Source organism: Diabrotica virgifera, chromosome 1 (assembly GCF_917563875.1).
Source record: "Diabrotica virgifera virgifera chromosome 1, PGI_DIABVI_V3a".
NCBI lineage: Eukaryota > Metazoa > Arthropoda > Insecta > Coleoptera > Chrysomelidae > Diabrotica > Diabrotica virgifera.
The window spans coordinates 216,016,606-216,034,227 of NC_065443.1; the positions used below are offsets into that span (position 1 = coordinate 216,016,606).

At 37.2% G+C, this 17,622-nt stretch overlaps 1 protein-coding gene across 3 annotated transcripts in view; it reads left to right on the top strand.

Moving 5' to 3' along the window:
• The window catches only part of LOC114326414 (casein kinase I), a 230,179-nt gene that overhangs the window by 173,597 nt on the left and 38,960 nt on the right, over window positions 1-17,622 (top strand). For all 3 annotated transcript variants that reach the window (XM_028274774.2, XM_028274776.2, XM_028274779.2), the window contains exons 4-6: window positions 1,031-1,233; window positions 13,053-13,212; window positions 16,553-16,759. In XM_028274774.2, the coding sequence (XP_028130575.1) occupies window positions 1,031-1,233; window positions 13,053-13,212; window positions 16,553-16,759 (570 nt within the window). The remainder of the gene's footprint in view (window positions 1-1,030; window positions 1,234-13,052; window positions 13,213-16,552; window positions 16,760-17,622) is intronic.

Genomic DNA, 17,622 nt, shown 5'->3' on the forward strand with positions numbered 1-17,622 from the left:
AAATATAGTTAATAACCCTGTACGTTCATTGGAGCCGACTGACTGTCCCGTCATACAGCTGACCGACTATAATAACTTTTATTTATATTCAATTTAGAATGTGTGTACTTATTTTCAGCCTTAGTAAATAGATTTAATTACGTAAATAGATGGATTTGTTGAGATTTAATTACCTTCGTAGGAAAGCAACTTTGATACCATCTCATTAACCCCTGTTCTACGTTTCGCTTGACCGACCGCAGTATGTTTCTCTACACAATCACAGTAATCAACTGTGAAAAATTTAGCTTTAGTAAATTTAAAGAGATTTTTTCAGCGCTGCCTCTCCGTCTAGTAGTGTTCATTTAATCTCAGATCCTGGTCTCTATTCGTCCCTACTTCCCTCTCGAGATGTACTCGCTTCATCTATCTCTTTCCCATCATTTTAGTTATTATTTCAGTATTTCTATGTTCTCTATAGCATCAATCGTTTCTGATTTTCGCCATAATCTCGTGGTTTGCGATCCTGTCCTGTAAACAGATGTCTAACACCGCACTGTCAATCCCCCTTTGAGCTACTCGGGTGTTCTGCATTGTTCTCCGTAGTATTGTCGATGTTCCCGCTACATAAGTCAAAACTGGTAGCACAAATTGACTATGGTTTTGGTCAATGATGGTTTTTCTTTTAAAGCAATGAGCTCAACTTCGAAAATATTTTCAGGGCATAAAAATGAAAAGATTTTTTCCAACACGACAAAAATTATGACGAAATGATGGCATCTCCCGAGGCAAAATGTTCTGAAACCAAACTGAGTCTCCTCAGCAGAGGGTAATCTTGTGTTCTATCCAGTTAAATAATTTACCAGCTCCTTCAAGCTGGAACAGCTGTCTTGTCCGTGAAAACACAATAATAAAGACTCTGTTTTATTTTTGTCTAAGGGATGTAGGATGTTGAAGAAATTTCAATATGCTTCAGACTACATTGATACTTATAAACCGATCAGCGGGATAGACTAGGTTTACACTATCTAACTTCGTTTTCTTTTTTCAGGTACGGCGAGGTACGCCAGCATAAACACTCACTTAGGTATCGAACAATCTAGAAGAGATGATCTGGAATCTTTAGGTTATGTATTAATGTATTTTAATAGGGGTTCGCTACCTTGGCAAGGTTTGAAGGCTGCCAATAAAAGACAGAAATACGAACGCATTTCTGAGAAAAAAATGACCACGCCAATAGAAGAATTATGTAAGGTGAGTTAAATACCCAGCAAATCAAACTGAAATTGTAAATACGGGATAACAATAATAATTGACAAGTTACTGAAAAGTAATAATTGACTTAATAAATCCTTGTGGTGTATTATTTGCTATTTTTATTTATTTACTTCAACTCCGGTTTTAAACTATACAAAACCAAGCTTATATGGAATCACTATGTATTTGAAACCTGCAGCTTTTGGAAGCTATAGGTATAAGTATTTCAGTTGAAATGATAAGAAGAAGAGTTCGTGTGCCCAACGACCATATAGCAAGAGAAAGTTACGGGATCCCGAGTTATCCAGGCAGCACAAGATTTATCATGTAAATTGGTGTCTTCAACACCAAAACTGGATCATCGGAAATTGGCAGAGTGTGCTATTTTCAAACGAGAGTAGGATATGTAAAATCAGATGTTTAACGAATTCGTGCACTTAATGACGAGGAAGACAAGCAAGAGCGGAAACTGCCAGATCTGTTCACAAATATAAAAAAGAAAGTGTCATGTTCTGGAGAGGCATTATGATCGATGAAAAAATCCTTTAAATTTTCGTCCAACCAACTTTAATAGCTTGCAGGTGTCTCCTTCTCAGAGGCATCTTTCAGTGCGTCACAGTTTTTCGATTTCTTTCAAACGCATTAAATTGGAAGTGACAGAAAAAAAGGTACGTCCTTGATTAAAGTCATTTATAACATTTATTCTCATAGTTGTTGATAGATGGCGCTATAATCGAACAAAAAATGATTTATGCATTATCTATCTATACGACTATAATCTTTACAATTTATAAGACTATACAAATCAAAGAACATACTTACCTTTTTATAAATGAAATAAACACAATTGATTTGTTTTTATACCAAATTACGATTACGATTCTGACAACTGTCAGATTTAACTAAAATGTCATTCTATGATCTTCTACATTCATAAAATCATATATTACGTCATTAATGACACTGAAAGACAGAGAAGAACTTTAAATTATAGCCGTATAGATATGTAATAGGTAAATAATGGGTAAATACCTAAATCATTTGTTTTCCGATTATAGCGCCATCTATCAACAACTGAAATAAATGTTATAAATGTGTATGTATCACGGACGGGCGCGCGACTTTTCCTTCCCCAACACGACTCTACCTTATCGGCAGAGTCTAAGAGAAGTGTACTGTAAATTGAAGCTGTAATTACAAAGAAACAAATATTTATGTCTTTGTACTCACTTTATCACGCTTCACTAACTACGGGATCTGGATTTCAATGCATATTTTTTTTTATAATTCTCATATCAAAGTTACGCGTGAAGTTAGTCGTATTGATGACAGTTGGGGAAACGTCCGCGACCCATCACGGACGTACCATGTTTTCTGTCACTTTTGTCGCACTGAAAAAGCCTCTGAGAAGCGCCATAATATGTTTATTTGGTTATATAACCTGTAGTTGGGTTCCGGAGAGGTGCAATGGAAGAAAATTAAATTTAGCTTTAATTCTTTTAAAATAATAAAAAATATCAGATGATACCATATAAGTTTGGTTGTGTGTATATAATTTATATGTGTCATAATTGTAGAATAATAAAAACTCCAAATAAGGGTGATTGAAGGACGGTCTATCCAAAATGTATTTCCACGGAACATCGACAATCAGCGAAGCTGAAGCTGAATCAATGAAGCGAAACATGTCAGACATCGGACGTGTTTCGCTTCATCAAAGAATCATCAGCTTCTTCCAATAGGCGAGGCAATGAAGCAGTAAAAAGCCCAAAAATAAATTGTTAATAATAATTTAGGCGAAGAAATGAGGCCATAAACCTAACAAATTTTTGCAGTTGGATCTTAATAAAACTTGTTACATTCGATTTTAGAAAACTTTGTGAACTAAAGTGATAATGGAGAAATGAAAATTGCATTATTGAACAAGAAAAGTTTCATTTAAAAAAAATTGAACAAAATATTCTACAATTTCACTATTAAAACACTTTAAAACAGTGTATATTGTTTGGATATCGACATTTTCGTGTAATGGATGCTTTATCTATCTTAGTATAAATTGTATGTAGGTACTTATGCAATAATAGATATATAGTTATATCTATTAAAGCAATAATAAATAGTTATTCTATAACACCAGAGCTTTTTTTCTTTTCAAGCTACTTTTCATTGTCCATTGACCGTTGGCTGTGTGTGAGACACTGCATAATGTATAATGCCAAATTGCAATTTTTGTAATCGCTATACCTTTAAATATTTGAAACTGTGTGTATATCTATAAATTGTATTTATATAAATTTCTACGGAATTCGAGGTATTTCTTCTTAGAAGAAACAACTGGTTAGAGCAAATGATACTGACTTTAGTCTCACATACGTTGTATGTGGGGTACCACAGGGTTCAGTTTTGGGTCCTCTACCCTTTCTTATTTTTATAAATGACATAACTAATTTAAAAATCGATGGAAACATTTTTCAAAAATGAATAACCATTTTCAGTTTTTTTTTTGAAACATTTTTCTTTTTGCTCATGATACGAGTATTACTTGGACCAACTCAAATATTGCAACTCTTCATGCAACTACAGTTTCTGATCTACTTAATGACCTGGTCCAACTCTAATTTACTCTCTTTTAAGGTAGATAAGACAGTATCATTATTCAACTCTTGATTCCTGATAACAGCCAGATTAGTACCGTTGATCTGTAAAATTTTTTGGTATTTTTTTGGACAGCACACTTAAATGGTCGCTTCTTATCGGTTTGTTAAGTAAGAATTTAGCATCTTCCAAAATAACATATTTTTCTTTGCTCGAATGTTATCTTCGATATTGTCGTCCTTTTTGGGGTTCTAGTACAGCTGCCCAGTCCAATATTATTTTTAAATTACAAAAAAGAGCAATAAGGTGTCTGTTTTGGCTCAAAAGAACAACACATTATAGAAGCTACTCCAAAGATCACGAAATTTTAACACTTCCTTCTATATTATGGAAACGACTGTTTGTCTAATTTGTAAACACCTACCTACCTACAATACATGTCTTTCCAGCAAGACCTAATCATGACTAATCCACCAGAAATTCAACCTTTGATCTCTAGTTGCCGATCTTGTCCACTGAGTTAGTAAAGAAATCTATATTATATTCTGAAAAAAAACCATGCAACCATCTCCCCTTACAAATTAAATCTGCAACAGCTTTGTATTATGCAATTTGCAATTTATTTAAATTTTGCAATTTTTGATTTATTTTATTATCTTTTATTTTGTAATATTGACAATTTATGTAATTTCAGTAAACTGTATTTGTTGTTTTTTTTTCTACTCTTTGTAAGCTTTGTCCATAAAATTGTAAAATTTTCAGTGACAATGAAGTATATTTCTATTCTATTCTATACAAGCCTATTTGCTGCTTTTTTGTAGCACTATTCTATATCAGTCGTTGAAAAGGGCCACGCGACAAACTTTGATAGGGGCCCCTGTGGGGTTAGCTACACCACTGGTCTGGAGTTTTTTTTGGAAATTCGATACAAAATCAATGCAAACTGATTACTCTGGGATTTTTGGGATCGCTGAACACAAATATTATATCGGCGGTGGTCTCCGAGGTACCTGGTGTCCAGGGCGAGCCTCGTATCCTTGAGTTTTGTGACAATTTAATACAAAATCAGTACAAAGTTGTTACACGGGGATTTTTGGTGTCGCTGAACACGAATATCATAGCGGCGATGGTCTCGTGAGTCTTATAGGTGCTTAGGACGCACTGATTTTGTATCAAATTTCCATAAAACTTCAGGAAACAAGTCCCTTCCTGGCCACCAGGTGCCTCGGAGACTATTTTATAATATGATATTCGTATTCAATGATGCCAAAAACCACCGACTCCGACTTTGTACTGATTTTGTATTGAATTCCCACAAAAATCCAAGATACGTAGCTCAACTCGGAGATCATTGCCGTCATGATATTCGTGATGAGCGACCCCAAAACCCCCCGAATTAGTTTGCATTGATTTTGTATCGAATTTCTATAAAACTCCAGACCAGGCCTATTCTGGGTACTAGGTACCTCAGTGACTATCGTCCTCATGTTATTCGTGTTCAACGAGCCTAAAAACCCTGATAGACAAGGCGAAAACGGCGGGTTCGAAGGGAAAAATATTCCCATGAGATTTATTTGCATAATCACATTCGTGAGACATCCCAGAATAAGGTTCAAGAAGTCGCCCAAGGGTAAAGTGGGCCAATTTTTTTTTTTAATTTTTTTTTAATCAAATTGCAAGAATCAATATTTTTGTCCGAACAATTTTTTCTTTAATTTTTTGGACCATTCTGGACAAAAAAGGTCTCTTATAATTTTTCTCTAAAGTTGATCGTTTTCGACTTCTAAGCAATTTAAAATTGAAAAAAAAAACGAAAAATGGCGATTTTCAAGGCTTAATAACTCGGTTAAAAGTTATTATTATGAAAGTCAATATATGACTAAATCAAAGTTTGAAGCCCCCCCGACAAGATCCTGAAGAAATTTTTGTCATTATTTTATTACTAAGCTGTTATTTTTAAGTAATAATAATAAGCGCCATGCACGTGTGCGGGGCTGTAAATGCTGAGTGCGAGAGAGAAGCTATTCCAGCAGTCCAATTGTGCATCTTACTCGCACTCACATTTACAGCAGCGTCAATACGATACAACCGCTCATTGTTATTAATTAAAAGTAACATCTTAGTAGTAAATTAATGACACAGATTTCTTCAGGATCATGTAACGGCGACTTTAAACTTTGATTTAGTCACTTTCTGACTTTCAAAATAATAATTTTTGAACGAGTTATTAAGCCTTAAAAATGGCCATTTTCGCGTTTTTTCAAATTTCAACTTGCTTATAACTCGAAAAAGATCAACTTTAGAGAAAAATTATAAGAGACTTTTTTTGTCCAGAATGGTCCAAAAAACCTAAAAAAAATTAGTCTGGGCCAAAATATTGATTTTTGCAATTTGAATAAAAAAAATTGTTAAAAAAAAATTGGCCCACTTTTCTCGTGGGCGACTTCTTGAACCTTATTCTGGGATGTCTCACGTATGCAAAAATATCTCATGGGAATATTTTTCCCAACGAACCCGCCGTTTACGTCTTGTCTATGAGTGGTGATGCAGAACTCATTTCCGTCAATTATTTCCGAATTACAAATTTATTATTTCCGAATTATTTTGAAAAATTCATTTTTCGTGTTCAATAACGTAATTTTCATTTCGTCATCATCACTTTAGTTCACAAAGTTTCCTAATGCTCTTACGAATGCAATGCAACAAATTTCTTTGAGATGCATCCAACTGCAGAAATTTGTTAGCTATATTGCTTCATTGCCTCGCCTAAAAAAATAGGGATTAAAACAAAACAGTTTTTTCGTTGATTTTACAGCGAAATTTGTCAAATTGACGGCAGTAGGTGCAAATTAACAAACAGTAATATTTTATTGGCCATGAATTTACCTCAAGTTACTGCCAATTCCATAAAAAGCTGCATAGTATTAAACATAAGTACATGGTAACTATTAAAAAAATGAATATATCGACACAAATGCGGATTTTAAAATAAATAAAGAAAAAATAAAAGTTATGGTAATAGCAGGATAGAAACTACCAACGCCAATGGAAAAAAGTATTCATGTTGTAAATCAGTCAGTGTACCTGAACTCAATGGGGACTTATATTGGCGGAAACAGTAAAAAATGAAATTCAACAATTCCAAAACATGCGACGTTTGTTTTCGCTGTTCCCCCTATGAATAAGAGTGTTAAATATTTAACGAATTCTATGTAAAGATGATTTATTGGAGACCAGTACTGAAAATTTCTTGGAAAATACGTAAAAACAACAAAAGACTAAAAACAAACATACAGAACAAATAAAAATATCTTTTTGATACGTTTAAAAAACAGTTCTGATGCGGGAAAATGGAATGTAAACTTACTTACTACTTACTAGCCAACGCCCACCCTTGGCATGTTAGCCATTTGGCGGCGCGCTGACCAGTATAGACGAGCCGTTTCTCGTAGGCGATCTTCATCCTCCTCGGGTGGGTCTGTTATCAGGGCTGAGCACTCTGGGAGGTGAGCAGCATCCATCTGTGGCTGATTACATAGTGGACAGTTGTCATTTTCACGGACGCCGATGCGATGTAGATGGGAGGCCAGGTAGTCATGCCCCGTAGTTGTTCTGAACGCGGCTACACTGATGGGTCTCGGCAAGTTGTGAGGGATTGGTGACTCTATTAGGTGGGCCCAAGATTTTCCAGCACCGGCTTGTATTTGCTGGTCTTTTATCTTCGCTTTGATTCCTCTTTTAATGGTGGACTTTGCTGATGTGTACGATTGGAAGCTAGGGGGCTGTGGAAGAGTAGTGCCTTCTTTTGCAAGTTCATCCGCCGCTTCATTCCCTTCAACACCGACATGACTAGGGATCCATTGTAAAGTAATCAGCCACCCTTTTTCCAGCAAGTTCGATAGTTGGACGCGGCAAGATATTGTTTGGGCACAGTCGGTATATCGATTTGTCGACAGGGCGAGGATTGCGGCTTGGCAGTCGATGAAGAAGGCAACTTTTTGGGGGTGTTGGAGATTCTCGAGACTTTTAGCGGCTTCGTGTATAGCAGCAATTTCGCCATCATAGTTGGTGAGAGGGGCACCCACAGCTATGGAGCCTTTGGAGAACGTTGAGACATATCCTGCTCCTGTTCTTCCCGAGTCCGGCATCGAGGAGCCATCGCAGTAGATGTGGAGCCACTCATGCGCTGGGTAATTGGTGTGTATCGTCTCTAGGGCGGCTTTCCTTAGGACAATGTCTGACGATAAGTGCTTCGGGTCGTTATGGTTTTCAAGACGCATAGTCCTGTCGCAAGGGGCGGTACAACGGCCTCCTGTATTCAGATGGACTTACCCAAGTTTTTTTTATGTATTTTGACCCGTAGAACACGAATTTTTTGGGTAACAGTTGATCCGGATGTCGATAAGATTGTTATAAACAAAGAAGTTGAGGAATTACATAACAGCGATTTCTCACAAAACAAAACATGTTTTTGTATTTTTTGGGCCATTCTAACCAAAAAGTGTTCCTACAAATTTTTTCGTAGGATGCATAGTTTTCGAGATAAACGCGGTGGAACTTTCAAAAAATCGAAAAATTGCAATTTTTGTACCCGAATAACTTTTGATTAAAAAATAAAATAGAAATTCTGCTTACCGCATTTGAAAGTTCAAGTCAAAGTATATCGTTTTTAGTTATTTGCATTGCTAAAAATTTATTATTTTATTGTTAAACAAAAGTATAAACACCTAGTGCTGGAGTGATGTTTTCAATGATTTCTCATTTAAAATCGAACGAGTAGATAGAGTAGGTACAAGTGCAAGCGAGGCTATTTCTACGTAGCATGCATGTAAACGCATGTATTAGGCACGGGAAACACTATGTGTTTATAGCTTTTTTTAGCAATAAACACATAAATTTTTAGCAATGTATATATTCGAAACCGATAGAATTTGACTTGAATTTTCAAATGCGGTAAGCAGAATTGCTATTTTATTTTTTAATCAAAATTTATTCGGGTTCAAAAATTGCAATTTTTCGATTTTTTGAAATTTCAACCGCGTTTATCTCGAAAACTATGCATCCTACGAAAAAACTTGTAGAAACATTTTTTGGTTAGAATGGCCCAAAAAATACAAAAACAGGTTTTGTTTTGCGAGAAATCGCTGTTATGTAATTCCTCAACTTCTTTGTTTATAACAATCTTATCGACATCCGGATCAACTGTTACCCAAAAAATTCGTGTTCTACGGGCCAAAATACATAATAAAAACTTGGGTAAGTCCATCTGAATACAGGAGGCCGTTGTACCCCCCCTGGCGACAGGACTAGCAATTCTGTGTTTGGTAGACAGCGGGCGAGTGTAGTTTGCGCTGGGAAGGGGGCGGCTTTCGACAGGTCAATGTGGTATTTTTCCATGATTTGATTTGCTACTGTAAGCGGAGTGGTTTGTGTTTTAAGACGTGAGGCTGCTTGTCTATATTCGTGCCATTTTTGTGGAAGTATTCGTCTTTGCCTTTCCCAGAAGGTTAACGCGTGTTGCTCTCTGCGGCATTGTATTGGTTCAATACCGGTCTGGGCTTCCATTGATGTAATCGGTGTTGATTTTGGAGCACCGGTGATGACGCGAAGGGCAGTGTTCTGGGCGACTTCAAGCTTGGAGGTGGTGTTTGTACTCGCAGTTATTGTAGCTTCACTCCCATATTCTAGTATCGGCCGGACATAGGTTTTGTATGTTGCTACCAAGACATCTTGCGTGGCGCCCCATTTTGTTGCTGTGAGACGTTTGAGCAGTCGACATCTCTTTGTGGCTTTCTCTGCAATGTCGTCGATTTGAGGTTTCCACGTCATTTTCTTATCTATGTACACCCCCAGGTATTTTGTTACATCCTCTCTTTCCAGGTCGACTCCTTTGTATGTCAGCTTGACAGCAGTCTGCTTTGTTGAAAGGGTAAGTACTTGATAAGTTTTGGTTGTACTGACAGTTAGGCAGTTTTTATCCGCCCATTTTTCTAGATTTTTGAGAGCCTGGTTCATTACTCCCTCGAGCGCTTTCAGACTGCTACTTGATGCCCATATTAGGAGGTCATCGGCGTACAGGAGGGCATCAACACCAGGTGTCTTTCTAATCATTGCGAGCACATCGTTTATCATTAGGTTGAACAATTGACAGCTGATGACAGCTCCTTGTGGCAGCCCTTGTCTTTGTAGTCTGAATTTGGAACAATGGTTGTGAAATTTGACTCTCTGATACCTTTCACCGAGAAAAGATTTTATCCAATTGAACAGTTTACCGTCAATTCCAGACTTCGCTATCTTGTGTAACAGCAAACCTCTCCATACTGTGTCGTATGCAGCTTTGAGGTCTACTAGCACTGCAACTGTTGACATCTTACGGTGGAAAGCATCCTTGACTTTTTGAGCAAACTCGACTACATGGTCCATGGTGTTCCTGTGTTTCCTGAAGCCAGCTTGTGCGTCGTCAATCAGTTCAAGATGGGTTATGGCTCGGTTCAGTCTGTCCAGGACCATTTTTTCGGCTACTTTGCATAAGGAGCTTGTGAGGGATATTGGCCGGTAGCTATCAGTCAGGCTCGGGTCTTTTTGTTTCTTTAGGGTGGGTATGACCTCGCTCTTCCTCCATTGACTTGGGACTCTTGAATTCCTTGTTAGGTTAATCAAGTTCAGAATGGTGTTTTTGGCTGCGGCTCCCAGATATTTAAGCATTTCCGGGTACAACTCGTCAATCCCTGCTGCCTTTTTCGTTTTTGTGTCAGAGAGAGCCGCTTCCAGCTCTGATATCGAGAAATCTTCTGTACAGATGTCCTTTATACTTTTGCTCATCCGCCGGGGAGGGGGATAGCGCAACAGTCTTGCTCTCTCCCTCTTATTTATCTTAATATTACTCACTTTTGTGTAGTGTTTATAGAGTTCGTTTGCTATATCGGCATGTGTAGTGAGTTCTCTAGCCATGCCTCTCATTGGCATTTGCTGTTGCTTGTTTCCATCATTGTTTAGCGTAGTAACGAACCTGTGCGCTTTGACGCCGTCTTTTCGGAAGTCGAGCTTAGCAAGGAAGGATTTGAAAGCTTCTCTTTTCCCTGACTTAATGGCTTGAGTTAGGATCGCTTGTCTCTTTCGAAGCTCTACACAATCGTTCATTTGCCTGGATTTTTCAGCTTTGCCCCTGGCTCTATTCCTGGCAGCTTTCAATTTGGATAGCGTTGGGGACCAGAAAGTCTTATACCCCTTAATTTGACCTCGCGGTATGCACTCTTTTGCACATTTAAGTATGGCCTCGGTTACTTTCTTTGCTGCTTCTTCTGGTTCTTGTAGTGTTAGTTGAGTAAGGACTTCATCTGTGCATTCCCTGTACTTTTTCCAATCCGCCTTTTTAAAATTCCAGCGTGGGGCGCGATTTTGGGCTTTTTTGTCCTTTGCCAGTTTGCATGTCACTAGCAGAGCGCGGTGACTACAGCCTGCTGCGTCGTCCAGGAGGGTTACACTGGTCTTCCCTGTAATGTGTGGGTGTGTTACGACAAGATCGGGCCTTGATTGACTTCCTCTAAACGATAAGAACGTAGGTGGGGTGTTCACTACATCAAGATAGTTGTTATCCAAAAAGTCCTCGAGGTGTTTCCCAACGTTGGTGGTTCTAGAGTAGCCCCATCTCGTGGATGGACTATTGAAATCTCCAATTATGATGGTACTTGGCTGGATTTGTTGCTCTACCAATTCCAATGCAGGTATATTATCTGGCGGATTGTATAGTAAGAAAAGGGTGACATGTTTCGAGTTTTTCCAGACTTCGACCTGGAACATTTCCAGTTTATCTCTATCCTACATTTCGTGGATTATGTTAGTCTTGCATACTAGAGGGGTTTTGATTCCGATGATAATTCCTGACGCTACTTGTCGACTCCTCTTCAGCACATGGGTTGAATAGCCAACTGTAGAGTAGAGGTGAGGTGTGTCTGTAGCGGCTCCTGCCTCTACAATGACATATATATCAACGTTCTTTTCGAGAACGCTTCGTTTGAGTTCTAAAAACTTGCTGTTGCTTAGACCTCCAGCGTTCCAGAAGATGACTTTGAGGTCTGCGTCGCTGCCCTGAGAAGGGCCGTTTCGAGTAGGGATTCGTACACTCATGGATCAGCGTGCGTAACGACGAATCGCTGCTGCTCATTTAGCGTTACCCAGGGGACACGTGTGATCGTACCTTACGATAGACCACGGACGCGAGCAACTCTGTCCCTTAAAAAAAAATGGAATGTAAAATATGCAAAGACAATTCTCTCATAATATACAGTGATGAATGCGCTAATCACAGGCAAAATAACGGAAAAGGCGGAAAACATAATACGTTGTGAAATAAAAAGAGAAGAAACTAGTAGAGGTTAGAAATTGTCAATAGAGACCTAGAAATTTACATTATATTGATAGTTTCCCACCTTTAGACCTATCGGAGTCAAACTGTCGCAGGAGAAAAGAAGAAAGCTCCCAGATACAAAATTCGTTATTAAAATAAAATAAAAATAACAAATAATTATTTAAATATGAAACCTTTCTTGGAACCACTTTCTGGCAGCATCCTTTATCTCTGACTTTTACAAATTATAAGCAAGACACACGACACATAAAAAAATCGAAAATGATTCTACAGCGTGCTATCACATTTCGTCTTACTCGTCTAGGAAAAGGTCCGAAAGATAGTTCCAATACCCAAAATCTGAGTAAAGATAAAGATAAAAGTGAACGACAGTTGTTTATGTTTCCTTTCGATTCAGAGGATATCCACCATCCCTAGACAGCTGTTTCTGTCTCTAGACGTCTTCAGTATGGCTACGTGAACACCTCTGAACCAAGACGAAAATAAACTGAAAATAAATTTCAAAAATAATTAAAATCCCGTTTTTAAGACGCTGTAGCGACATCTCTTAGAGAAAAGAAGAAACCTTCGCTGTTTCAGATAATTCTGTAACTATGGTAACAGTGGGCTTGGTAGCTCAGTGGGTTAGCTCTTGTATTATGTATGGTGTCGTTTGATGTACTGAAAGGAAGTTAGTATGTGTTGTGTGACAGAAAAACTCCATTGAAACGAAAAGGTAATTCTATAAGAGTGGGATTGGAAACTCAGTGTGTTAGAAGCGCTGATGTTATCGGAAGCTCACTCCGGATAGGGATAAATGCAAAGTTAATAGACTTTGCTAATATTGTTTTTGTAATGTTTATTTTGGTTTTAGGGCTATCCCATAGAATTTCCTACGTATTTAAATTATTGTCGACAATTAAGGTTCGAGGAGAGGCCGGATTATAGTTATTTACGACAACTCTTTAGGACATTATTTCACAGACAAGGATTCACGTACGACTACGTATTCGACTGGAACATGCTCAAATTCGGTAAGTTGTTATTATGACGAATCTGTATATATTATATCACATAGTGCCGGGACAAGTAGTTCAAAATCAACCGTTCAATTAGATCCTATTAACTGCGTAAAGTCAGAATAAATCTGGAGAGATTGATGTATCATTATAACTCATTCAGTCTTCAGACTACTTTACTAATAAAAACAATAGTAGTAAGGTAATAACGTATTAAGCCAAGCGCTAGAAGATGTGTTTAAACAACTGCACTGGGATGGCTTGGGTCTTTACATAAACGGACAATATCAGAATAATTTAAGATATATGCTCATGATATTGTATTAGTAACAAAAAAAGTGAAGAATTACGAAGAATTGTGGTAGAACTAGATAGAGAATAGGACAGCAAAACAAAAACCATGACCAATCAACAAAAACAACTAATTATTACAGTGGCACAAACAAGAATAGAACAAGTAAAAAGAGTATATATATCTAGGGCAAATCACTAAATTAAATAAAGAAAATTAGACCGAAAAAATAAAGAGAAGAATAAGATTGACCTGGGCATCATTCGTTTGCTGGGCAGCAAACTATTCGTTTGCTGGGCAGCAAACTGTCTTATATTATAAAGAACAGAAAATACTCCCAATACCTAAAAACTAGAGTCTTCAATCAATGTATACTCCGTGTCCTCATACATGGCTCTCAGACATAGAAGTTTACAACGGAAAATATACAAAAAATAGCAAAGACAGAAAGATCCATGGAAAGACAAATGGTGAACATTAAACTATCAGATAGGAAAAGAAACGAATGGACCCGTAACAAAACAAAAGTGAAAGATGTCTCAACCCAAGTAGTAAAGCTTAAATGGAAGTTCGCCGGACACACTCTAAGGCAGAAGGATGAAAGATGGACAAAGACAGTTATACATTGTAGACCATGGAACCACAAACGAAAAAGGGGAAGGCCACAAATGCGATGGTCAGATGATCTGATGAAACACGCCGGGTCAAAATGGATACAAATTGCCAAAATAGAGCGGCATGAAAGAAGGATGAGGAGGCTTATATCCAAGGATGGATATTTAGGGCTGATTAGATAGATAGATAGATAGTAACGTTTTATAGCAGCTGTACAAAAATTTTGTTTAATGGAAAATAGATTAGACCAGAATAAAATAGAAAGAATAAATGAAAATGATAGAATATTATGAATAGAATACGGAGGTATTCTACCTATATGTATTGGTAGCAATGCTATAGGTAGTGTAGCGGCAAGTTACAATTACTATTTTTTAATTGCTCATTTTAATTACTAATTTGTAATAACTTTTCTCCCTAAAGTCAAGCGTCCACAGACCCGCATCGTACGCAACGGATTTTAGTTTGACAATCGATAATGCGATCCGTACGATGCGGATAAGTGGACGCGGTTACATAAGTTTCTGTACAAGGCAAACTAAAATCCGTTGCGTACGATGCGTACGATGCGGGTCTGTGGACGCTTGCCTTAAACGAAATAATACGCCGTATTTAAAATTTACATTTTTTCCGCTCATAATATACATGTATAATATTAATTGCCTAAATCTCTTTCAGTTTTTATGTACCCTACGAAATACCATAAACTACATCGTCCAGCCCCTTATACCAATAACAGTTTTAAGGGCCTTCAAAGCTTAAACCATATATATGGACCGTTCACTCTTGTTAGAGTATAGGTCGCTCAAACACTATGAGCTCTTTTAATTCATTTCACGCGGTGGATTAGTCCGCAGTTTCCTTTAGGTCGTCGTTCATAGGTTGTGATGTTTTTTTGCCTTCTCTACTATCTTCTTCCACTCACTCCGGTCCTGAATCTTTTCTCTCCAGTTTGCAATTTCCATCTTTGATATATCGTCTAGCAGTTGATCGTCCCATCTTATTTTTGGTCTTCCTCTTGGTCTATTTGTTACTGGTCTCCAGTTCATTATCTTCCTGATCAGTTCTTCTACCCCTCTTCTTTGTGTGTGCCCAAACCATCTGAGCCTTTGTGCTTTAATGAATTTTACTATATCTTCTCCTTCAGTTATATTTATTAGTTCATGGTTCATCAGCTTTCTATATTCCCCTGTTTCTGTCTTCACTGGGCCATGTATTCTTCTCATAATTTTTCTCTCAATTATTCTTAACTTTTCTTCGTCTTTTTTCGTAAGGCACATTACTTCTGCTCCATAGGCTATCACTGGTCTAATTGCTGCTGTATATATTTTTGATTTTGTTTTTTTGCTCAGGTTTTTGTCCTTCAGTAGTCGGTGATATTTCCAATATACTCTATTATCTGCTTTAATTCTTTCGTTTATCTCTATACTCCTTCCGTTTTTGCCGTCCACCATCACCCACAGGTATTTGAAGCAATCTACTCTCTGGAATGTATTTTCACGTATCTTTATTTCTGTTATTCTGTTTACATTGTCTCTTGTGCTTATAAGGTATTTTGTTTTATTCTGATTGATTATTAATCCTCTCGTCTTTGCTTCTCTTACCAGGATTAAAAGTGTCTCTTCTAGTCTTTTTTTTTATCTCGTGCGACCTAGGTCATCCGCATATCCCATGATCTGTGTTGAGCTTTGAATAATTGTATTTTTCAGACCTGTGTCCCTAATTACTCCTTCTAGACCGATATTAAATAGTGTCGTTGACAGACTGTCTCCTTGTCTTACCTCAAGTTCTATTTTGATGTCGTTTGTATCTCCCTCATTTGTTTTAACCTTTGCTGTTGAGTCTTTCATTGTCATTCTAGTTAGTCTTATTAATTTTGCCGGTATCTCCATTTTTTTCATTTCCTTTCAATGAGTTCAGTTCAGTCACATCTTAGAGGTCGGTCGGGAAAGGTCAAAACACACCCTCTCCAAGAAATAAGCACGCTTTTTACCGAAATAAATATATTATTGACAGTTGTTTTACATTTTATTTATTTTTATTTATTTGTTTCCGTTGACAATAAAGTTATCACACGCTTCCAACTCTACCACGGAACAGTGGGAATAAAAAATGCGTAAAGAAATAAAAAACCTCTTCACGGGCACCTCCAAGTAAGGTGATGTTTACACAAAGAAGAACGAATTACATAAAATAAAATTACTAAGGAAAGTTCGTCAGTGTGTTGGTAACAATCATAAAATTAGCAGTTTATATAAAAAAGCGTGTCTAAACGAAATTTTTCTAGTTATCTCTTTGTTTTATAATTTATATATAAAATATTTGTTAGGTTGTAATTACCATTACAACCACACTTTGACTAATCACATATAAACATAACAAACTTAGACATTCCACAAGACAACAGTTTCAGAACGTTTTTGAAAGTTATCTTTGCCATGTTTTTAGGTGGTTCGAGAGGAAGCCATTGCGAAGAGAATGGCGGCGGTGGCAGGTCGAGCGCGAGGTACGGAAGTCACCCCCCAGCCGTCCCCACAGATTCTTCACCTGTTGCCCCACAATCGAGGACGCGGAGGCCGCACGACTCACGCATGGAGATGGTGTCGACGGGCGGTAACGGTCCTGCTCAGAACACTCTCGACGAAGTTATACGTGGTAAGTAATTGAGATGCTCTTGTTTTATAGGTATATTGCTTCGTATGTATTCGGCAATATTAAATACAAAAATTCCTAAGGGTGATTCGTTTGACTACATAAGTATGTAGTTTATATGTTCGTTTATATGTCAGTTCAACTCAGTTCTTAGTTCAATTAGAGGAGGTGATCACTAACTCATTTAAATGTTGGTGATCAAATAAAATAATTAGTGTTTCGCAACTACGAATAAGATGTCTATTGTGAAGGCTTTTTGAATATCTTACTACCTTTTATGGTATTCCTCTCGTATTCCTTCCAATAACTTACAAATCAGCCATTCTTCGTATTGAGTAATTAGCATTTCGACGCTGAACATAGTCCAGGAACCGAAGCTTTTCACCTCGCAATTTTTACAGAATGAATCGATTTGCTTGAAAATTTGAGAATAAGTAGTGGATAGTCCAAGGATCAAAATCTATATGATGCCGAATTACCATGGTGGTGGTTACCACCCCATCTCGAGGGTGGAAATTTTTTATTATATTTAGATCACAAAAGTTGATAAAAACTTTCATTCTAAGCAAAAAATGTTCTATACATTTTTTTGATAAAATTAATAGTTTTCGATTTATTCGCTATCGAAAGTGTTAGTTTTATATCGAAAAAATCAATGTTTTATCAATTGTACTCATTTACGATTCACTCAATTTTTGCCGTAGAAAAATTTTTTTCAAACCAAGGTCTTGGGAATTAAATAACCTAAAATTTCATATTTAAACATTTTTTGGTATCTCTGACGCTAATCTTTCTATTCTGAAAAAATGGCATTTTTTACCAAACTACAAAAATTCGTTATTCGCTTGTAACTCTAGTTTTTTAAA